At 40.6% G+C, this 24045-nt stretch overlaps 1 protein-coding gene and 1 long non-coding RNA gene across 8 annotated transcripts in view; one reads left to right on the forward strand and one right to left on the reverse strand.

Moving 5' to 3' along the window:
- Positions 1 to 255: 255 nt before the first annotated feature.
- bahcc1b (BAH domain and coiled-coil containing 1b) overlaps positions 256 to 24045 on the forward strand; it is a 248990-nt gene continuing 225200 nt past the window's right edge. For 5 of the 6 annotated variants that reach the window (XM_043714769.2, XM_043714772.2, XM_043714774.2 and 2 more), the window contains exons 1-2: positions 8204 to 8605; positions 10359 to 10680. In XM_043714769.2, coding sequence (XP_043570704.2) covers positions 10482 to 10680 — 199 coding nt within the window. In that variant the 5' untranslated portion in view covers positions 8204 to 8605; positions 10359 to 10481. Of the gene's footprint in view, positions 870 to 8203; positions 8606 to 10358; positions 10681 to 24045 lie in introns of those variants that run through there. The other variant, XM_043714770.2, reaches the window with a different exon arrangement.
- Positions 1290 to 8175, reverse strand: LOC122562164 (uncharacterized). Of its 2 annotated transcripts, XR_006315254.2 has the most exons (3): positions 7496 to 8159; positions 3631 to 7308; positions 1290 to 1435 (listed from the first exon to the last, which is right to left on the reverse strand). It is a non-coding gene; the product is annotated as an uncharacterized LOC122562164 (long non-coding RNA). The 2 variants fall into 2 exon arrangements; XR_006315255.2 differs by lacking the exon at positions 1290 to 1435 and having other exon boundaries at positions 4196 to 7308; positions 7496 to 8175.

Genomic DNA, 24045 nt, shown 5'->3' on the forward strand with positions numbered 1-24045 from the left:
CTCTCTCTCCCCATCACATATCAATGCGGGAAGCATTGCTATCGTCAATCTAACCAACATGAAAGAAGCAGAGGTCACAGATGAGCTTTTTTTCTTTTTTTATAAGAAGCAAAACAATAGTGAGTCCCAATTAGAATAAGTCGTAGCTCAGTGTGTATATGTGTACTCCATTCTTTAAATGTGCGGTTTCTCTCTTAAAAGGGCTGAGTCGTATACCACTGGGGGGGGGGGCGATGGTGCGGTGGAAATTGCTGTGTTGACCAGGTTCACTTGAAGAGTCGTGCCTTGAGCACAGTTCCAAACACTGTGGACCCAACAATAGCCGAGTTTAGGAAGTTCGCAGAATTTGTAGCTCCTTTCTTTTTCCGTTCGCACTATTAGGATTTTTACCTTCACCCCCGCCACCAAAAAAAAAGAAATTCTCCGCCCACCCACCTCCCGTTTAAAAAAAAAATTCCCAATAGCAGCAAAAAAAATAGTGGCGGAAGCGCCGGGTTTGAGACAAAGGGAGTGGGGCTGCCTGCTCAAAGTGGGATACTGGAACCGGGAAAAAGCGGAGAGGATCTGGAAAAGAGATTAGATTTCGCTTCTCTCTCATCAATTTTATGGTTAATGTCAAGCGGCTCCATTGTGGGAGAAGAGGCACGTCAGCCAGCCATAAATTTGAGAGCGGAGTGGCAGCGCAGAACGCATCTGTTTGACCGAGTTCATTCCCTCTTTTACTGTATGGAGACAGGTAGAATCCTGTTTGCACACCAATCCTTAACAAAACAGAGGCAACCCGGGACAAAATACAAACCGTGCAGATATTTACAACTGGGCTTTCTCTAGGAAACAGGCTCGATCTGCCGCCTGCATCGACCGCCTTGGTATGTCATTTTTTAAAAAAAGAAATCTTTTTTCTCCCCCGTCAGCGGTTTATAAATATACACAACGTATAAGCGGGCGAAAGGGAACTATAACAGCAAAGAAAGGGACCACAGTGTATGTGAACAGTTAAATGATAAGAATGTCCTATAACCATTGTCCACACTGTCTTCTAGAGAATAAACAAGCTGAGCTTTAGTCTTCGGCTCGCCTTTTACACTGCAAAGGAATGTGGGGGTCGGCGATTCATTTTATTTGAAAATAACTTTTTTTTGGCTGTCCAATTCAAAGCTGTGCTATAGTGTAAAACGAGCAGGCAAATCAAACCCAGGTGAAAGGGGACAAGATAGATATTTAATTTCCTGGAAATCTAGACCAAAAAAAAGACGTGCAATTTTAACTGGGTTTTGAAGTGAACGCTATATTTCATATAGAAGTTGGTTTGATTTCCATCAGGGTTTGGGAGGTGCGTGTGGGTGGAATGGCGGAGACCCGCGGATTTTTATTTTCGCTTCATGAGCTCCCTACGATTCATCTTCAGATTCACAGAGCGATGGTTTGGGTTGTGCTGGGGAGAGAAAAGAAGGGACGTGTCAACTGTTCGTTTAGGGAAATTCTGAAGCAAATGCGCGATTTTTCATTTATGGGTGATTTTGTTGTTTTGCTCATTTGTAAGGATTGTTCCACCGGCGACATATATATATATTTCTGCCGTTGCATGATTGTTAATGGGGGGGGGGGGGGGGGGGGTTGATGCATCGGGAATCAAGGCGAAAATGGACCCGTAATAAATTGGTGCAGCACACAACGTCTGGTGATTTATATCGTATTCATAAATATAAATCCGAAGCCGGCGAAAATGTAGTTAATACAATTCACACAATTGTGCCACATTTACAAGACAAGCAGCATGTTGTTTTAACTCAGGTTCTGTCCAAAGTTGTCACTTGGTACCGTTCCATTCAGCGAGCACATTCTTTTCCCTGTTTGATAAATCCTTCTGTTTTAGTTATTTTTTTAAAAAACTGACAAGAGCTTCAGTTGCTGGATTACTAATACGTTGCCAATTAGATCTTGTTTTGCAGGTTTAGAGCAAATAGATTAAACTCTTTTCAGCTGCAGCACATTTAGGACCTCAAACGTCTATTGTTTTTTAATCAAATTATAGCAGAAATTTGAGTATTTTCTTTGGCGATGAACAGATAGTCTCTGTTGGCATGGAGGAAGTTAAATCATGCAGAACGCTGTAATCCCTTCTTCTATCTGCTGAATTCCCCCCCCCCCCCCCCCCCTTTTTAAGGCTAACATTGATGGAATAAAACCCAATCTTGATTACTGGGGAAAAGGGTCGGGGTGTAACAGCAGAACATCTTTACGCTTTTCAATTATTTATTTTACTGCGTATTGTGTCTTTAAACCACAAAAGAGGAGGAAGAAAAGCAATTTGAAAGGGAACCCCGCGGTTGGGGAACTGTTTGTGATGGGGGGTTGGTTATAATCTTATTGTACTCTGCTGACTAAAGGCTAGGTTGCTAATTATCTCCTTAAAATGCAGTCGGGTGGGAGGGGGAGGTGAAAACAAAACAAGAGTAGCTCTGCTAGGCAAGGTCGAACATTTTAGCGCCTATTTGGGTGAAATTATTTTAAAAAGACGGTGTCGTCATGAGTATGAAAGGGGACTCGATGCATTTCTGCAGATGTAAACGATGGAAGTACTTTAGCATGAGGTGCACTGCAAGCCTTTGAGGTAAATGTGTGCAATAAGTTTCACCTCAGTATCATTACAGTTTGAACACAAAAAAAATCATTGCAACACGTGTGGGGGTTTCCCAGAACACTTGCAGGTCGGTCCCGGGGCTTTAATATTAGTATCTCAGGTATGTGTGTGTTTGAAATGAAGAGAGCAGAGTTTTGCCGAGTGTGTGAGTGCATGTGTCTGTTTTCAGTTTTATTCTAGGGTTTCTGCTCTTTCCATGTGACGTTGGGTGAATTCTCCTGTGAGTAACCGATTCGGATCACACTGGCAGCGGACAGAGTCTGCAGTGTGTTGCCTGAAGCACAAATACCCTCAAATCTTCCCCAGCGCCGCTCTCTGAGATCAAACATCACGAGGATCTGCTTATAATGTAAATCTGAGGGCTCATCGACTGCAAACAGGGAATGCTGCATTTGCGCCATTTTGCATTCACTCTCCCAAATAGATGGCAATGAAAGAAGCTCCGGCCTATCGGCACCAACCTCGACAACTGTGGAAAGAAAATAGACTTCTATGTCAAGCGCCACACAGAAACTGAGGCACTGAGCTCGGGGGGTTGTGTAATGTTTCAATATGTGCAAAGCGAGTGTTGCAGAGAGCACGCAGCGAGAGAGAGAGAGAGATCACTGTGGATGCGCTGACTTTTATCTTCACTCCAATAGCGGGCTCAATAGTATTACTTAGCAGGCAAATGAGCTTGCATTCGGTGAAATATTAGCTCCAAAGATGCATGGATCTTATTCCCGTTCCGCCACCCACCAAAAAAAAATTAACTCCTCATAGCTAAGTGAGACACTATGGTTTTTTTTGCTAAATTACCGCTGTCGGCGCAGAAAACGGTCTGAGTATCGCTCGTCCCAGTTTAATCGTTGGACTCTTTTTTTGTCAGATGTAAATTAGTTTTTCCTTTTGTCTTTTTGCCCTTGTCCCCTGTCGAACCCCTCCCCGCCCCCCACCCCGGCCCGTAGTCTCATTGCGGACTATTGTATCAAATAAAAGCATTTTACTTTGATATATTGCAAACTCCCAGCCACAGTCTGTAGGGCTTCCCATTGCTGAAGTATGAAACCGAAAGTATTCTCTCGGAGGCAGTTCCTGCGCCCGGCAGTTTAACGTCGCCGTCCCGTTCTGCACATTTACACCCAGCCGCCACCGAGTTTCCGTGGGGAGAATCCGAAAATGACCTGTAAATCCCCAATTTACAATTTCTTAGGGAGATATCACTCCTCGAGCCGGGTGGTGTTCGTTGGAGTAGGGGTTTGTAATTCGACAAGGAGACCGTTGATAAAGATTTTCAACAGCGTTAATTTTCACACTCTTTAGGGAGGGTTCAACTAACGTGCGCTCTCAACCCCCCCCCCTCCCCACACACACACACTGACGGTGACTACCATCGAACATGAGGCGCCCCTCAATCTTCCAGGGAAAGCGCGGAGGAAGGGAGCCTATCCCTAGCAGATAGCTCGGGCTGCAGTTTGAACTGCGCCCACCATTCCCTCTTCGAAACGCTTCAGCAGCCTCGGGCAGGCAGAGTCAACGCGTGGACACCCCACACAATATTAAAACAGCCCATCTCCATACAGCGTACAACATTTATTTACATCGGTAATTAAATTCATTACAATACATAAATTCATCACAGATAGCGATTGGTAATAACCACCCTAACATCTTGAACATCGTTTTTGTGTTTTCAGCATGTTGCTGAATAGTAAATTGATAATTAACAGCCATGAATATCCACAACATGCATGTAGCAGGGGCACTAAGCCCTTGGATAAGTTTTGAGTGATGAACGCTCAAATTCACTTTCCCTGTTTTAAAACTATTGATGTGACAGGCTCACTCGGTTGTAGAAAACCGTAAGCAAAGAAAGGGGCTTGTCTAACGTCCATTTCAACATCAAAAATTGACAGACCGTCAGAAAAATAAGCTCCGAAAATTGTTGCTCAATTGTAAAACAATATTTAATTTGGATTCATTTAAAAAAGCGTGCATCTCTAGCTAGATTTTATTCCCACCTCCTCTACACATTGGTAAAGGGCGAATCTTGCTATATGTTATACAAGGATTTATTTAGAAAACGCCAAATCTATTTCTTTCAAAAAAAACCCTCGACTAATATTTACAACACGAAAATGATGGGCACTCTTTCGAATTTCCTGGGCCGCCCACTTCTCATTTAGTGGAATATGAACATTTATAAATGGGCATTTTTAAAAAAGGAACCTGTTCAAGTGATCAACAATTGTAAATGGGTATATAGTATAAACGCGTGACAAAAGCTGGTTCTTAGGAGCTTGACCATTTCTGAGCTGCTGTACAATCCTGGCGTTAAAATAGAGCTGATATTTTGTTTCGAGGGGTCCGCGTCTAATTGACGAACTGAAGGCAGTGCGATTTATCACATAACACACCCTCCGCACATTCTCAATAATGAAACTTTTTGGTGAAGGTGCGAGTTCTGACTGTGCATATGAGATCTGTTTAATTTTCCATAGAATATTCCAAACGTGTGGCGAGAGAATCGGGATTCGAAACCAGATCATTTTTAAAAACCCACCAGCACAGATACCGAGTTGGATATTGTCAGCACAGCATCTCCTTGTTGGTTTGCAGTTCATAAATAAACCAGAATGTGCTGGGAAGGGAATCTCTCCTTCTCCAGTTGATTTGAAAGCTTTCTCCCGTCGAGTTCATCTCGAACTCTCTTCAGTTCGCACTTTCAAAGACCATCTAACCGGCGTCTGTGCTGCACTTTATAGAACAAAAACAAATCAACCAACAAAAATTCCCGTGCCGGGGGAATACATCACGTAATGCCCAAGCTATTGGGAATTATATATAAAATAATTCACACATCCACATACGCTGCTCTTTAACGTGGTAACTTTTCTTTTGGTGAAAACTAGACAGAAAATGAAGAGATTGCGGTAGAAAGGTTAACTGGACACAAACCAGAGTTCAAGTGGAATTCATTCAGTGTGGTCACACCGGCCCCTTGATTCCCTCCCTAGTCGAAGCAGTCTGTTTTAAAATTTAGCTGGTCAGATGGTTGATAATAAACCCCCCCTTCGGTTTTAGTAAATTGTGGCGTGGTTACAGATTCATTTGTAAAATAAATAAAAAGAAAGGTTTAGCACAAAGTGGCTTCACAGACGCCAGAAGAGAGGCTTCGCAGCCGTGAAAGGAGATTTGCTATCTTTATTTTCAATCATTTTGGCAAGTTTCCTTCATGGGATTGTGTGTGAGTAACTTTGTGATACCGTGTGAGAGCGCCATCGCACAATAAAGGCCCTTTGTGCAAAATGTATTTTTTTGTTGTTGATAAAAGCTGTTCGAGCCTAAAGAAGGAAATGTCTGACCTTATGAGGTATTTCGGTTTTGATACGTTTCTTTGATTTGCCGTTACAGTCACTTAGAATGTTCATACTAAGTTTACCTTTGGAACACTTTCTCCTAATTGATGTTTAAAAGTAGCCGTTACGCCTATCGGTAGGTTCTAATTTATTAAAGCTAAAACCAGATCCTTTTTTCCCACTCCACTACCCTCCCCACAAAAAAATGCTGCAGTTTGAAACGTGATCTGTCCAGATAATATCTTCGCAAATTTCTCTTCAACACCCGATTAAGAAAACGCAAAAAAAATTACACGGACTGAAACATTCACAGACTGCAGACTGCTTTTCAGTCCTTTCGAGCCCCGTTTACTTTTACGTTTTTCTTCAATAAAATGCATCGTAATGAAGCAGCCGTGCCAATAGCTTCTTGCATTTACGAGGGTGACCTCAACAGCTTATAATGCAACACAGATGCAGTGCCCTATTAGAGAGATTTCTCACATTCGCTCAAAGCTCCGTGGATTAAAGTAACAGTCTCTCTCTTTCCGAGACTCTTTTACAACCCATCCTGAAATCATACAGCAAAGGAACAGCCCGGTGCCTTGCTTGTTTGAATTTCAGTCACTTCAGAAAGAAAAAGGCGCTATTTCCTCTCTGAAACACATTGCCATTTTATTGCATGAAGCTGCTTTCTGACGGTCATGCTTCCGAATCAAGATCCAAAGCCCAAAGACCACTGGTTGGTTGGTTTTGAATTTGTGAAGCCGGCCTAAAATTGACAATTCATGACGGAAATGGGATGGGGGGTGGGAAACGACGACTTGATGCTAGACTGTAGATGTTAACAAGTTTAATGCGTAGTTACCTCTGTAGCTCAGACCTATGTGGTCAATCCGCACACGAGCTCACAAAACGAGAGCCGAGGCAAAACATTTATACGGTATTGGAAAGTTTAAATAGACACATTATATACATCTGCAACTATCATTTCCATTCTCAAATTTATCTGATTTTTTAATACCTATCCTTTCTTCCCGAGCTGCTTTTTTATTTAACTTTTTTTGTAAAAAGAAACGTCTTGTTTCTCTTTCTTCCCCTGTTTCTTTTTCCTTTCAGCTTTTTGCCTTGCATTGCAAATATGCATGGAGTAGCCTCCGGCCTCTGGTGACAAATCCTCGTTCCGGTAGTTGGGATCTGGGTGTAAGATCGAAGGAAACTGTCAGTCAGTGATGCTTCATTGATCACGCACAATCCTCTTTGCAGGACTTGCCTTCTTCAACAGCCATCAGTCATTTTGCATTAATTATCCTATCCACTGGTCCTCCAGGCTTTAACAGGCCTCCTCTGTTGGTGTAAAATGAGAGAGAGAGAGAAGGGAAAAAGGAGAGAATTACAAGTTAGAGAAAAGAGTGTAGGAGATCTAGAGGTGAGCAAGTTCACACACACGTGTATAAATATACAAGAGACTGGTCTAGTTTTGGAAGTCATGGCAACGCAGAAATTGAATTAGAAAAATTATTTTTAAACCCACCTCGATCTGTATTCTTCCCTTTTCTTGAAACTGCTGCATTGCAGAATGAAGTCTGCCTAGGCGGATGTAAGCACACACACACACACACCATGTGTTTTCAGCAAAGCACAGAGCTTTCCAAACTTCCTCATCGCGCCAGGCATTGTGCATTAAATTTCTTCACCCCATATCGCGTACAACTGCTTATTCTTCCAGCTTGTTCGGATCTCACATATTTCCCTTTCTTTTTGAACTCTTTTCCTCAGTAAACTTTGAAATCACAATTATCCCTTTGGACACAATTGTCCCTGCTTTATCTTTCTGACACTCACGCTTACACATGTTAAATAAGTTTAAAGTCTTCTATTCAATCTCTTTGCTGCTTCTCTGGTTCTGTCGCAATGATCTTCGTGGCTCCTTCCTGGTGTTGGAAAAGTCTGTTCCATCACTCTTCCTGTTTCCTTTCACAGCACTACTTTTTGCCTTGCAATTGTTCTGTCCCAGTCTGTCCAGCTCTTCCACGTTGCTTTCTCTCTCTGGCTCTGTTCTGCAAATTCTGCTGCCTGGCGTTTCCTCTGTTTTCTCTCTCTTTCTCTGTTGTGTGCAACTGCAGTTCTCCCTTCACTCAATATTTCTCTGCGAAGATCACCTTCCTCCTGCACTTACAACTTCCACTCTTTCACTCTTCTCCCTTTTCTGCTCCTAGGCCATTTGGGTCTCTGTGGAGGCGGCCGCGAAACCGTCACTTCCCTTTATACCAGCTCTCCTTCAACTCGGCGCGAGGGGTGCCCCGAAACCGTCGCCGCGCCCTAATTGCTTTTCATGCAGCCCGGCGCGGGCTGGCCGCCAGCCAATCAGAGGCTTGTTTACACAGTTTGATTGACAGGGATCTGGCGGGCCGCCAGCCAATGGGGGTCTTGTTTACACAGTTTGATTGACAAGAGCCCAGGATTGCTCGCTGTGCGTGCCTCATTGTACAGACAAGTTGTTGAAGCAAAGAAATCTTTTAGTGCTCGTGCTCAACTGCAACCTTTTCAGAAGTGTAGCATGTCACATAGCGTCCAGATAATTAAAAATTAGTCTTTCTTTTTTGCTTTTTTCACAATAAGGCAGTGTATACTCGGAATTGCAGTAAGTACACATTTTTGCTACATATATACAAGAAAAGTCAAAATACAAACATGATAAAAATTAAAATATTTGTTACTTTTCAGTGTAAATTAATGTATTTCCGTCTTTGTTTGTTATTAAAGAAATGTAATCAAAAAACCGTTTTATCCCCCTTCCTTCTTTTTGCTGTAAAATACCAATTCCGTCTGTGCAAAAAACCCGCAGCTCCAGCTCCCAAGCGGGACGGCTGAGCTTATGTGCCCGCTCTCTATGCTGTCTCGCCCGGTTGGTTTCTTGAAGACAGTGCGCTCATTCATGTACTTCCACTCAATACACCTTCTGAAATGTCGTCCTAATTTGCAATATAAATTTATATATATATATTTATATAACAATGCGAAGTATTTATAACGGCCGCTATGCCGTTTGCTTTTATCAAGTCGTCATTGAGAGGGAGCGGTCTTAGCTCTTATTGCACTGCAATGAGGCGAAATGTCCCGTTCCTGTTCAGAATTTGGAAAGAGGGTATCATCTCAGAAAACCCTAAAAGCCATAAGGATGAGTAATAATTCCACCGGTGTGTTGTCGGCGAGAAAATAAACGCCTGGATTTCAATTTGAAAGCACAGCAGTGTTAGATAATGAGACGGAGCACAGAAGGAAACGGTAGTCATATTGTGCTGTGAATTGATAACCGGACTCCGCACATTAGGGGAAAAAACGGGCATTTTACTTCATCGGATTCCAACTATTTTCAAAATGTTAATGGTAGCCTCTCGATTAATTGCTCCATCTTCGTGCAGAATACTTTAATCGCGATCTGCGTGAGAGTATGCGATAGCTTCAACTGTAGGACGCATTGTAGTCTACTTTGTGTGGGTTTCTATATATTCGGTGGTTTTATAAATAAAACTGACTTTTGAGATTAGGAAATTGATTGAGAAATGGGGTATTGCAGGGTGGGGTGGTGCTGTTACCGTAGATTTCCTTCATATGAACGTCTCTGTTTAGTATTTTAAACTATTCCTCATAACTCTCTGTAAATACGACTGTGTTGTGGCAAAAATTAATGTCAGATGGAAGTAGAGGAAGAGAGGAGGGAAGGGAGGGAGGAATGCTGAGAAATAGGGGAGAGGGATGAAAGACCAAAGACGGGCGAGTGAATGAACGATAGCCTCCTGCATTAAATTGTTCGTGCAGACCGGGTGCGCGCTCGCCCCAAAGCGGGGGGTGTCAATACATCTCGGACATCGAAGGGGACAGAATGGTAAAGAAAGGGGGAAAAAAATGCCGCACAAGTTCTGTTGCACAAACCAATTCGTCTTAGAAACGGGGCCGTCTTTAATAAACATTTCATTGTTTAATCCTCTGAATGTCATGAGTAATTTATGTCCCCGGGTGCCGTGTGCTAAATGCAGCCTCTGTAAGTGTAGATATTTGCTTTAATTTTTCTCTCATTGTTGAAGCTACGAAGTGTTAAGGTAAATTGGTGTGATTTATAAGAGTGTTTTTTTTTCCCAGGTATATGTATTATTAAAATGGTCTCGGGCGTTGGTTCTTCTGGTCCGTGACTTTGAGTTTATCTTGGATCCACTGTTCCCTGTCATTAGTTGGAAATGGAGGGGGTTTGAATGAACAAGGCTGTTCGGACTATTCCGCTGCTGTTATTGTACTGGTGACTGCAGTATGGCGGCTCAGCGAGCACGGCAAAGTTTCTCTGCCCCAGGTCTGAAATAAGACGTTTGACTGATCAATGTTTCTCCCATTCTTTCTAGAGGATGGCAGGCTCGGCTGGCTGTGCAAGCGGACACTCAGATGAGCTCAGATCAGCCTGAATCCCTCCCGGAGACCCGCCCGGCTTTGTGGATCTTTACACTGGGGGTGATCTCGGCTCCGTTATGGACGGCAGGGAATTCGCTCCTCCTCCCCACCTCCTGTCTCATGCGCTCGGCGTGGAGGCAGCTAGGGAGCGCGGCGCCTTGGCGCACCGAGCCGTCGGACGGATCGCCTCGACCGGCCACAGCACCGCACCGCACCCGGCTCACTTTCAACCTGCAAAATACTTCCCATCTCCGCTCCCCATGGCTACACATTCAGGTCAGTGTCTCCCTACACAAGCTGCGTGTGTGGGTGGAAATGCAAGCTGCTTAATCGCAATAAATAATTTTGCAAATCGCTTTGGAAATATACGCAAAAGATGGTCTCGTATAGTCTTTTGTTAATATGCATTAATGTCGCAGGAAGTAGCACTAACAAAAAGGGAATCGAGGCTTTTTCAACATAAAATATCTAAAATGGACCCGGGATAATGCTTAGTTTGAATAACATTGCTTTATATCGCTAAACATGCTGATAAGCACCTTACATGCTGTCTAGGAGTAGAGAGCACATCTCAGACTCCAATGCTGTTCTACAATATAGAGAGACACGTTGAATACTGGGGCTGTTCACACGAGATGTGTATTTTGATACAGTGTATGGCAATAGGAAAATTCTGACCGTTACGTTTCTGCACATTCTGCAGAAATGTAATCGTGCAAAGCGATACTGAATGGAACCATTCAAAATGAAAGACGGGAGAGTTCACCCATCACGTTTAGTGTGAGGCCGAGTGGCAGTGTGTCTGTCTCCGGGCTGTGTAATGGTCGAAATTCCGCCTTCTCAAATGGTTTGCGAAGTGTGAGGGCGAAAATGGGTTCACTCGACATTCAGAGCCTTGGTCAAGTGTTTCTGGTATTCTGTTAAACAAATACAGCGCAGGCGTTAGAGCGAAAAGAAACTATTCTGCCGCCTGGTTTAGAGAGGAGCCCAATGTTCACTTGAGTTTGGTGTACAAACGCACGCAATTTCCCTGAAATTGACCGCACTCTGAAGATATGGTTTAATACACTTCGTCATAGATTTGCCACATTACTGTGGAAGGCACAGCCTTATCCAGGCACAGGCTCCCATTGCAGTTTCCAAACTCCTTTATCTAAACTGTACATTCAGATTCAAACCTGACGGTCCTTCACAAAAGTGGATTCTCTGCAGTCCCCTATAGTCACAGCAATAACAACATTATCGAGCTTGTCAGTTCATGGGCTTTTTTTTTTGTCAGAGCAGATGTTGTGAATGCCGGTGTTTCTGATTTTTTTTCAGCGATGGTTTCTAAGTCTATAGTTTGGATCAAATTTCATCTTAAAACAAGAGGAGCGCGCACACACACACACACACACACACACAGCCGCGTTTCTCGTAGTGCATCGGCGGATCCGGGCGATATTTCGGTCGGGAGGGGGTGTTTTAAAAATCCAATATCACTTCAGTGTCACCATCGAGAATAGTCAGTGAGCTCCCGCCTCAACAAGCAGACGCTCACCCCCTTCTCTCTCTCCCCTCCCACCCCCCAATCCTCAGAACTGCACACCTCTGCGTGCATTGACAAGTTGGGCAGATAAATAACACGTTTGGTGGGTTTTCGAAGCGCAAAATACGAGGGCGCGATTCTTCACGTGTTACACCCGGAAAACGCTTAAATTGCCATTTTTGAGATACTGCCTTAAAAGCCCGGTCACCGACTGCGCTGAGGCTCTCTCAGTAAATTGCAGACTTACTGTAAACCACATGGGTTTCAAGAAATACATTTCCACACGATATATATTAAAACAAATCATTCTGGATCCCATGCTAGTTTTGCTTGGAGGCAAATGGTGAGCAGGTATTGCATTAGTCAAATGAAAGGAAGGTTATTACTTAGTAATGTTTGGATTGATATATCAGTGTTAAACAATATTTAATAGCGTATGGATGGATGCAAGTTATACCTAATGCGGCGGCAAATTTGTCTTCGGAAATGGCCAAATTTGTGGATTAAAATCCCAATTGCGAATAAAACAACTTTCATCAGGGGATTTGACCAGCAAGATGACAAGTTTGTGAAGAAGATTGAAACCACGACCATGTTTGAGAACGCTGACACGCATTCTGAATAGACCGAGTACTGTAATGTGTGTGTGTTTTTTTTAACGTTTCGCTTGATGCACTTGGCACTGAGTCAAGACGTTTTATTAATCTGACTACAATATAAACCAATCGAAGCAGGCAGCCTCTACATTTTTGCTGAAGTGACCCAGCGCTCGCCATTGATTAAAGTCAAACAGCTTTGTCCTTTTTGGCCAATGTATGCTCTGTATACGCGAGGTATACCAAAAATGTTAAAGAGTTATGAATTTGTAGATATCCCTTTGTTCAGGTTTTCAACTAGTAATTGACCCTTGTATTGATAAACAATAATCACATTAAAGCAAATAAAGCGCTTAGAGTAAACACATTCTTCCATTTTAACAAACTGCTATTGTATAAAAATTAACCAAATTTATTTGAATTATATGTACAAATCTTTCGTGTCATATTGCCTCATAATAGGTTGTCATGTATATATCCAAAAGTGACTTAATGTGAATGGGTGTACTGTCTTCACAGCTTTAAAACTTAAGGCAGTTAAAATATAACAGTGAACACTGTCTTAGAAAGCGATATTCCTATTGTCCAATTGCTCAGGGAGCTTAGCTCAACTAATGTCGATGGTAGTTTTCCTATTTAAATACTTTACTAAAGGCTATTAAGTACAGTACCATGGGCCCAGAATGTCCTAGAATTTGATCCTGGCCTGCAGCCTACGGGATCATGTAGCCAATAAAATATAAATGGGCGAAACAGCAGAAAAAAGTTATGCCATGACTGGATTATCTTAGTCGAAATTGTTTGCAGCTAGCTACCTGCTCAAGGGGTCAGTTCTGTGTCCGCATTCACCCAGAAACCCAGATCTGAGTATCTGACTGATTTCCAGGGTCTAGAAATTTTGCCATTTGTGTACATTTGGTACAATGGTAGTAATGGCTGAGTTCAGAGACTTGCTTTGTGTGAATATACTGATACAGTTTCACATGGAGCTCTTTCCAAAATGGAAACAGTGGGACGGTCCGCTGGTTAGATGGCGGGCCGACGTTCACGGCACTTTCTTTAATTTCTTTCTTTCTGTTAGACAAGGACCACCGGTTGAAGCTGGAAATGTATATTTTTCCTATCACTGGTTCAATTTAAAGATCACAAGTGAAGTTTTTCGAGAATTAAACTAAACGTTCAAATGCCCCATTTTTGAATTCCGTGTCAAAGGGACTGGCGGTTAAAACAGGCAAGCCCCCGTTTCCTTGATAAACAGATCACAGAAAGAACTTGGATCGTGTCTGCTTCATCCGAGTACAATTTCACTCTTTCTGTCTTTGACGATTTCGGTGCTTTTATTTTGTTAATGTCCCCGCCAGTCGATACAAAGAATCTCATTTTTCACCTCTCTCCTGCGTTTTGCATTTCCAGTCTGCTTCAGTCAGTTACCCTGCTGGGGTTTTTTTTAACCTCTGTTGTCGAATTCTCTTTCTGTTTCTCAATGGTCCACAACACATTGCCCACTTGCACCGGTTTCTTACTTTATTTGTGAAATTGCCTGTCAATAGAAAAGTAGATCAATATTTAGATAGTTTTATTAGTCAAATAGATTTATTGGACAGACAAGTCGATAGACGAGTTGATTTATTACGTTTATCAGATGAAACAGATAATGGCGAGATGCAGCTAGATCTGTGTGTTGCACTTAGCAGAGAGATATGTACACAACACTAACGATTCATTTTTTTAGATCCAGCAGAAACAATAATGAGTACACAATCTCTATTTAATATCCCACAAGGAGAAGTCGTGCCTGTGCAAGATATTTGCTTAGAAATAATACAGGGTGTTTAATAAAAATAATACCGAACTGGTCATTCATTAGATAAGCCTAGTTTATACATGATATGAAGCAAGTCATGATATTATCTATTTGGGAGAACTGTATACTGCGTGTAACTGCAATCGACTGAATTTTTAAAAAAGCACAAGGAACTCGGACTGTTCAGGAAGCACAGACTCTGTTTTCCCTCACACCGCAGTTTTTTCTCTCTCTCAGTCCGGACGATTGGACACAAACTCTTCTATCACGAGTTGGGAAATGTCCCGTCGCTCTCTGTCTTCCTTTGGCGTTGTTAGCGATTCATTGAGGATATATTTTACCTATTTCCACTCCCCACCCCCCCCCCCCCAATCCCCTTCCCTCCCGGAGAGCGATTTTGGACTCCCCAGGAAAGAAGAAACTATAAGATAAGAGCGGAGCAAATTCAGCTGAGGGATCCAATTCTGGACAAGTCTACCCCGGGGGGGGGGGGGGGGGGGGGCGACGATCGGCGCGAGCGTGAAATCGCACTGTTTGGTCGGGGGACATTAACAGGACGCAATAAAAAGTTAATGCTTCTTGTGCAAAACGAAATGAGCTCAGGCGCTAGTAAACTTCTAGTACTGGGAGAAGTCGAAAGCAAAGGAAGCATTAAATGATGAAGTCACTTCTTTGAAATGTTAAATGAGAATGAATACGATCACGCCAGTGGAATAGGAATTCAAATGCTCGCTCCATCGCTGTTTTGTGCTGGTTGCTGTAATGGAGAGTCCGGCATTCCCTCAAGAGGTTTTCATTTTGCCCTAAAAAAATGTGCTCAGACCCATTGATGCAACAGGACGTGCAAATTCCAATGAAAGCACCACGAAATGAAGTAGCTTAATTATTATATATCTGTGTAACCCGCTGCTCTGCATTTGAAAGCACCAAGAGCGGGCAATGCCTTCCTGAAAGTGACCCTCTCGGCCTCATTTGCAAAGCCCATCTGAAAGCGCCTCGCCCTTCACAGGACACTCAGCCGAAAGGCCGGACTGCGGCCTCATTACACCGCACACCGCTGGAAACACCCAGGTAAAGTTTTTTTAAAAAAAAAAATCCCCTTCAGTGACGATACTTCACCGTGTTTGTGCAAACAAAGCAACTTTCATTTTAGAAAATAAGGTCGGAAATGATACAGGATTCTGCATTCTCCTGTGTTCTGGATGAGTGATTCCCCGAGCAGTATTCCAACTCAGCTCACTCCCCACCCTCCCACATTCGCAATTATTGCAGTTGCTTTTTTAAAAAAAACGCTTGCAAATTCCTCGAGTTATCGATACGTTTTTACACATTTGCAACGTCCCCTGAGCTCAGGGAACTGAAGTGTATGATGAAGTGTGGCATAAAGCAGAAATCAGTTCTAAATGAAAAGCACGCCACTGACAAAGAGCAGAAACCGCGCCGGGATCTGGAGTCACTGCTCTCCGTTCAGTTCTCGAGCAGTCGCGTCCACAAGATTGTGGCCAGATGATGCTCTCTTGCTCGCATGGATTATCAAGTCAAACAGCAGCGCTGTTAAGTTCGAAGTGTTAAATAATCGAGCATTGCGTCAACCAAGTTGAATCCCACCTCCCCCCCCCCCCATTCAAATTTCGCCAGTCAACCCCTCTCTCAAGAAGTAACCCTGAAATAAAACCATCCTTAAAGTGGTTCTCGTCTCAGTTGCTGTTTTTAGCTCAGAGCCGAGCGTGCTAACGCTGTTGCACGCCTTTTTCTTTACTCCATCCCAGAGACAGAACAGCTTATTTGAATTTTCTTTGCAATATTCCTTTTTTTCCCCCGCAAAAAACAGAGAGAACACGGCGGCAGCTCAAGCTCCCGAGCTGCTGTATTGTGCAGAGTTTGAATCGAATTCCCCGCCCTCTCTAATCTTACTATTTATTTACTCTCTAGCTCCCGCTGATCTTATTCACTCAGTCTGTTTAGAAAAGCATCGGCTGTTTTATTTTCCCCCTCATTTACAATAGCCTCCCCCCCTCCACATATTTCATTTAAATGAGCTTTAATGAGAACATTCTTAAACTGGTTTCTTCTGACGAAATTTAATGGGCACTATTTTATTTTTTTAAAGTGCACTTTCTCTTCGTAACTGCAAATTGTACAGGACGGAGTGAAAATACCCGAGTGAATTTCATTAGTCATTCCAAATCGCCCTCATTCCAGTCTCCATCGTATCCACACGTCAGGGCGCGCCACATTTTGAAACACCACATTTAAAACTATTTTCCAACTTAAAAAAAGTCACAAACGTCAAAACTTTCCTTGTAACAAGTTACATATATAAGGAGGAAAAAAGAAACCGTATAATGGATTGCAGATTTAGCTGTTTAAAACGTTCAGTCGTGGGCTCGACAATGGGCTGTACGCTTCAATCATAGTAATCCAATCTATCCACTTATCCGTATTAGTAAATTAATTGTAAATTGTTTTATAACATAAGCACGCGTATGCTTGGAGGGGGAGAAGAGATTTTTTAACATATGAGATTATCATTCAGAGATTTTTCGTGGTCCTTGAAATTTTGCAGTCTTTAAAGTCAGTGTGTAGTTTAGTTCACAGTCCTCTAAGCTGATAGCAGCAGTTGAGGGCAACTGCTTCAGGCACTTTTTTTTGGTGAAGGGTCAATACTGATCGTAGTGGGGAACGGATTGGGAAAAAAAAGACCACAAATATTTTTTTCAAACAATGGCCTATTCTAAACTGTACCCTGAATTCCAGATTCTTGGTTGAAGTTTGTAAACAAAAACAAAATGGATTTACCTGGCTTTGAAATCTCTGAATGACATAATTTATACATTCTAAAGTTCACATCGGTTTTGCCAGAATAATGAATGATTCTGTTTGAATCTCTCTCTTTTATATAAACTATGGCTTGGTATTTCTTCAAAGTTTTTGATGCATTTAATGCCTGCTGAACTGAAGTGAGCTGCTGGAGTGGTGGTCTTAATTTAAGACCTCAGAATCTTGTGTAGTTTTCAGTTATTTTCAAATATGATTTTGTGAAATTGCTTCTCATTTTTAAATAGTTTTCCTAGCTTTTATTTATTGGGCATTCATCATTTCATTTGGTATTATTGTATTTTCATTCATGGGGGGGGGGGGGGGGGGTGATGGGGGGCAGGGGCGGGTTGACATGATCAACATTTATTGCCTATCTCAAAATATCATTGAAAAGGCAAGTGATGAACTCTCTTCTTGAATGTATCTGAATGGTTTGATGGCCCATTTCATGAAAAAAAGTATCAACCACAATGCCATGAGGCTGGAGTCACATATAGGTCAGACTCAGATAAGGATAGCAGATTTCCTTCCACAAAAATGAACCAAATAGATTTTTGTGACAATCCAATAGTTTCATGGTCATCATTGCTGAGATTAGCCTTTTAATTCCAGATTTAATTTATTAATTTAATCTAAATTCCCAGGCTGCTGTGGTGGGCTTTGAATTTGTGTTTTTATAATCATTAGTCCAGCCCTCTGGATTACTGGTCCAGCAACATAACCACTACGAAGCTGTACTATGGTTAACTATTGCTATTATATTACTTAATTTTTTTTATGCTAATGACAGGAAAAGGGTGTGCTTTAGTATATGATACCAGGTTACGAAGAGGTCTGCAGATTGGAAAAGGACATTTTATGGAGAAATAATCATTATTTAAGGAGTAAATAATGTTTCAATATGCTGCTTGCTATATATTGCTATTTGGAGTGACATTTTTGCTTGCTATTTTCATTATTTGCCAACAAATCACCTGTGACTACAGCTTAAAAGTAATTAATTGACTGTGAAACACTTATGATGTCCCGAGGATACCATTTAAAGTGCCGATTCTTTTATTATACTGCTTTTTAAGAGCATTTTCAAAAGTAGCATCATGATAAGATTTAATGATTTGATTTGCAAAATCTCTTCAAATCTGTGCTATAATTTACAAAATAATTTAGTTTATGTATTTTTTCCAAATTAATCTCCCTCTCATAGCATTCAGATTACATCCCATTTCTGGATTTAATACATTCACAATAGTTTTTGGATGCTGCATATCATGGATGCAAAACATTGCTCCACAACCAAACTATTCTGTCTGAGATGTTGCTAAAACAAACATTTGTAACTGTGTTACATTAATTCTTTTAGAAAATAAAATTGACTTAGTTTTCACAAATGACACTTTTTATAATGATCTGAAGAGTGTTTCAGTTCTCATGAGCACATTTGAATTGTAAGTAGGGTGTGCTTGGAATTGAATTAAGATGGATCTTGGGAACTATTTTTTTGAGAATGTTATGTTGGGATTTGGGAATACATGTTTAGAGCTGTGTTTGGATTATTTTGGGAAATGTGTTGGAATTGTATCGGCTGTTTTACCATAAGCATATTGCACTGAGGCTGCATTTGGAGCCTGGTTTGGGAGCTGTGTTGAAGACTGAGTTGAGATCTGTGTCAATAGCTGTTCTATAGCCTTTTTGGAACTCTGGCAACTGACTGCATAAACATCCCCACATATCACACGACATGTATAGCACATAAAGTATTCATTGACATAAAACACCTAATACTGTTAGACCTATTATGCTGTGGTTTTCCTTGGGGGCCAGAGTGACCGACTATTTGATTTAGAGTGTTTACACGAGGGTGATTTGAATTACTTTGATTTGCAGCTGGTTTTAAGCTCATATCAGGAAATGAACATTTTTATTCCAAACTAAGGTCGGAGTAAATATCTCCGCACTGTTTGTGCTTAGAGTTTAACTCGGACTTAGTCAGAAAATCACAATATATTGATAGTTGTGGCCTAAGTGTTGTTTAATGCTTTTCTGATTACATTTGAATTAGTGGTACGAACCTATAGAGATTAGGGAAGGCAAGTTTGATCTTTTGTCTATATTGGATTCGTTGTTCTCAGCAGGTGTTGGCCGTGTGGGAGATACAGTAAGCCCCACTATTCCTAGACTAGAAGAGGGGAAATCTGCCAGTGCTTCCATTCATGATTACTGCCAAGTGACCCTTCTTCGAAAGTGCTTGTTCATGGATTTTGGTGAATTAAGAATAGAGCTCAGTTGGTTGCCTCTTAGGGTCAAATGGGCTGTGAGTACTTTGTATTGGTGAATGTTGATACTCATTGTATAGGATGACCTCTTTGGTGAGATGCTGGATGGTTGCCATGTCTGGAACCAAACCCCAGCATGAATGGCCACTGTTATTTGATGAGGGGGAGAAAATGAGAAAACAAATGGGGTTTCACACTGCAGCATTTATTTATGTTTACTGTGAATTGATGCCTGAAGGTTTCTTTTTGACTAATTCATGAAAATAAACTTGTTAAATTTTGCACAGAGTAATAATTGCTTCATGTACACCACATCCAGAATGTACCACTCAGATTCTAAACCTTACTGTTTACACAGAAGACCTAAGATTTTGCTTCAAACCATTGATAGACCCTCATTTTGCTGCCATGAATTATCTTTTTTCCAAATGCATGTCCATGCAGCAAAACATAATTTTTAAGCAGTAATCTTAATTAAATTGATTTTTGGTGTTAGCAGCAAAGGTGCTAACTTCAGAAGTGTAGTTAAAAAAAAGTCAAGTAATTGATTAATAATGTGTCTGGAAAGACTTTGATTACTGAAAAGTTCATAGAGATCCCTTACTAATCTGAAATCTGAAGTTTGTTGTAAATTAATAGCCTGTGAACTAATTTACCTGTAAGTACCCTTTATTGCTGTATGTGGCATATTTTTCAGTGACTCATTTTGCAGATACCTATTACACCTTTTGAAATATTTTGATCTCCAAAGTTTGCATCTGTATTGTACCTGACAATGACATGAGTGAAGGGGAAGTTGAAAGGCTTGGAAGAAGTTGGTAAGATTGCTGCAGCAGCAGTATATCAGTTTTATTTAATAATGGAATGCTTAATTGGCAGAAGAAGAGTAGCATGATTTTGTCAAAAATTACGGGGACAGACATAGTGTCATTGCTTATACACAAAACATTTTAAAAGCCTAGTATCTCAGTTTCCAGGAAAACGCCTCCCCTTCCTCTTGTGTTCAACATTTTAGTTCTTTTTTTTTGTTTCCTTATTCTGTATCTTGGACTGTTTACATTTTTTCTGTTGTTCTTTTTCCCTTTTAAGCCTCATTGATTTTTTTTTGTTCCAGAATCATTTTAAGCTCTCACTTTGTACAAATCATTCTTATCCCTGCTTCTCTCCATGACTTTAACCCTCTCATACAGTTTCTGTCTTTCTCTCCACCTGACATTCTCTGCAGGTCTTTCACTTTTTCTTTATGTTTGTCAGGTTTCAGATGCATCTCACTTTTAAATATTTCTTTCTAATATTGTGTTTTTTCATGTAACATACGTTCTCTTTCTCCTGTCACATGTCATGGTGATCTACTTGAGAACATGTGGTGATATGCTTCTTGATAACCACAAGAACAATTTCTTCTCACTGTGTAAATGAGGAATTACCATTTGCCATCTTGCTGCTTTCATTTGACAGAATACAGGGCAAAATAATGGCTGGGATGAAGAAGTGGGCTTTGTCTCAAAAGGAGTGTGGAGAGGAACAGAGATAGCAGATGCATACCAAGGATTACGAAGTAAAATACAGATCAAGGTATGGTTGTCTAGTAAAGTTCCCAAGAAGCTGACCAGAGGCTAGATCCAAGCAGAGGAGTATAATTTGACCAAGACTACTAGGGAGAAGTGATGAATTTGTGAAAATGGGTAGATGATAATATGAAGCCTGGAGACATGAATGCATACAAGGTAAGAGGGTAAGAAGAGTGAGGTCAGTGGACCAAGGTACTCATGGTATAAACCGATGATCCGCATCAGTGAGGTGATGGCAGGAATTGGGAACTGGGCTTGAGAGTGCTCAAGGCTGGTGTGCAGTCTGGGAGTGCTCAATTTCCAGATTATTTTCCTTGTGCAGGCACAAAAGGCAGCCAGCCAAGAGTGGGAATAATGAGGTCTTTGTGTAAATGTGCTTTATTTTATGCATCACATGCACTGGGCCAATGCTGAGGAAACCAGGCTTGTGCCATGAAATATTTGGGAAAGGACAAATGTCAGTTCAGGGTTCTTGATGAGGCCTGGCAAGGGATGATGGCTTATGTGGGAAAAATAGAAGCAATTAGAAGATGGCATAGATACGTTTATGAATTTGTTTTGAGTTGTTGAATTCTTTGGGATGGTCACATTTTATACTTGTTGGTATATACTGAGATGTTATGGAATTATGTATCATTTAAAAAAAAAACACTTTTAATCATCCTACTAATGCTGTGGAATACTAAGTTTGCCATTTCTTTATTCCCAGTGCTGTGCGAAGGCTTTCAAGGTAAAATATAGTATAAGCAAATGCTGAGAACAGTTCCCACTACTCTTCCCCAACAGCGTGTTCCAACTCCATGCACAGAAGAACATTCTCTTCTGTACCAGTGTGAAATTTTTGCATTCTCCACAACACCCATCTGTGGTTCCTGTTAAATGAGTGCCGATTAGTGCTGTATTAGAAACAACTTTATGTTTTATACCTACACCCACTGGATTGAGATTGCACAAGATAATTTCCCTTTACAGCCAGAAAATCTTATTGGCATTCTGAGTTGACTCTTGAAAGGTGAAAGTGCAGTATCTAATCCACTGTATCACTGGATCTCCAGAAAAGCTTTGAATTCTACTTTGAGGTTGGATAGAATTTTCTTTAAATGAACAGATAAAAAGGTTTGATTGATATGATTAGAGAATAATAAAAGTAGAAAAATAATGGGAGAAGCCAATTTGAAAGAATAACAGCAAAGAAATGTAACCATTGAAGGTTTGAAAATTGGACAGTTACAGCAGACACAAAAGATGTTATTACGAATTACACCGAAATTTCAACACAGAAATTGATCATTCAACTCAACTGGTGTATGCTGGTGTTTATATACCACCTTCCTGTTTAACACTATCAGTGATATTTGAATATATAAAAATATATTCATAGATACATAAAGAGTGATAGAAGTATAGGTTCATACAAATAACTGTCGTAGAACTTCATTATCCTTTTGTTTGGAATGGTAGTGAAACAGAAAAGGGAATAAATGCATACTGGGGCTGGCATAAGAAGGCAGTATGATACGTTTGGATAGTTCTAACATTTAGCCTGTTTGTAATGATGGGCTGAATGTTCTCTTTGTGTTACATTTATTAATACAAATGATTGAACAATTGTTATCCGGCTGAAGTTAACCTTCAATAAAGATGGTTACTGTGATTTTGGGACACTTGCACATCTTTTTCTTCTTCAACTACTTTTAAAGTCTGTTCATTTGTTTAAGCATTGGAGGTAGGATTAACAATTACCATTGTTATTTTCATCATATAACACCGCATTGTGCTGAGGAAAGTCAGTTATGTTGCACTGTCTTTTAACCAGAAAAAAAAGTTTACTTTAATTGCTATAAATGTAATCCAACATTTAGACACTCATGCAAAACCAAAGAGTAGCAGTGCTGATGTTAGATAGTTGTTGTCTGAATAATGTACAGTAACAGATGGATACAAGTGACTTACACAATTGGGGGTTCTAGTTACATTAGAGAATGTGAATTACTGAGAGTGAAGCTGATGGATTGTAGTATATATTTGCAAAAATATAAAATGCACTACCAGTGAAGATAGAAGAAAATTATTGTAAATTCACATTATTCCAGATGATAACGGAAATAAATTATTCTTTCATCTATGTTAGGGTATACCATATACTGAGTGAGAAATGTTTGACACTTAAAATTCAAACTATCATACTTTTCAAACCATACATTGAATTAGACGAGAGTGCACACATATTGGATGTATGCAACAAGTAATGGTTAGGTTCAAAATCTACTAAATGTAGGATTATCCTTTGTAAAGCTACGCATTGTGATTTTTTAAAAAAGAGATTCATGAACGAAGCTTACAGAAAATGCATGAGTCACTTCTTATACAAAAGAGCATAGGATGAATGCACATCCCAGTGGGTGGTGCTGATTTTTGTCATTACCTGACCTTTAATGAATGCCCTCATGTCATCAGGAATTTCTTGCTAGCGAGCAGTATAGTTCTGTGAACATGCTGTTTCTGGAGCAGTGTGTGTTTAGTTATAAATGTAACATACTTGTCTAATTTGCAATGATATTACAACCAATCTTGTTTTTAACTGAATTCAGTTAGAGTATGAAAGCACAACCTTAATTCTGAAGATTAATGTGAAATTCCAGGAAATTTAAGGAACTACAAAGCATATGCAGCCAAATAGTTTTGTCCAATAATTCCCAATCAGACATTATGTAGTGGTAAGTATGCAACATCTGCCTGTTGAATAATATGTAATGAACATATGTTTGAATATTTAAGGGAATTGTTACATGTATACCCTTGACATTTGACATACACTTAAGGAATATTTATAATAATCTTTTTGGAAAATTGTAATAAGTATCCCCACAAAAATATTAGTAATAAAACAAATGATCTTGAATAATTCCTTTCTGTTCTTCAGAAATACTACAAACACATTGTGCAATGACCAGTTTTCCTTGACCACGTGATCCAAAGGTCAAGCTCCTTAGACTCAAATAGTAGAATGTGTCCTCCAGTATAGCTTTATCTCTTGAAAGAAGAAAAT

The sequence above is a fragment of the Chiloscyllium plagiosum genome, unplaced genomic scaffold (assembly GCF_037043375.1).
Source record: "Chiloscyllium plagiosum isolate Xiang-an unplaced genomic scaffold, Cpla_swu_hap1 HiC_scaffold_25, whole genome shotgun sequence".
Classification (NCBI taxonomy): Eukaryota; Metazoa; Chordata; class Chondrichthyes; order Orectolobiformes; family Hemiscylliidae; genus Chiloscyllium; species Chiloscyllium plagiosum.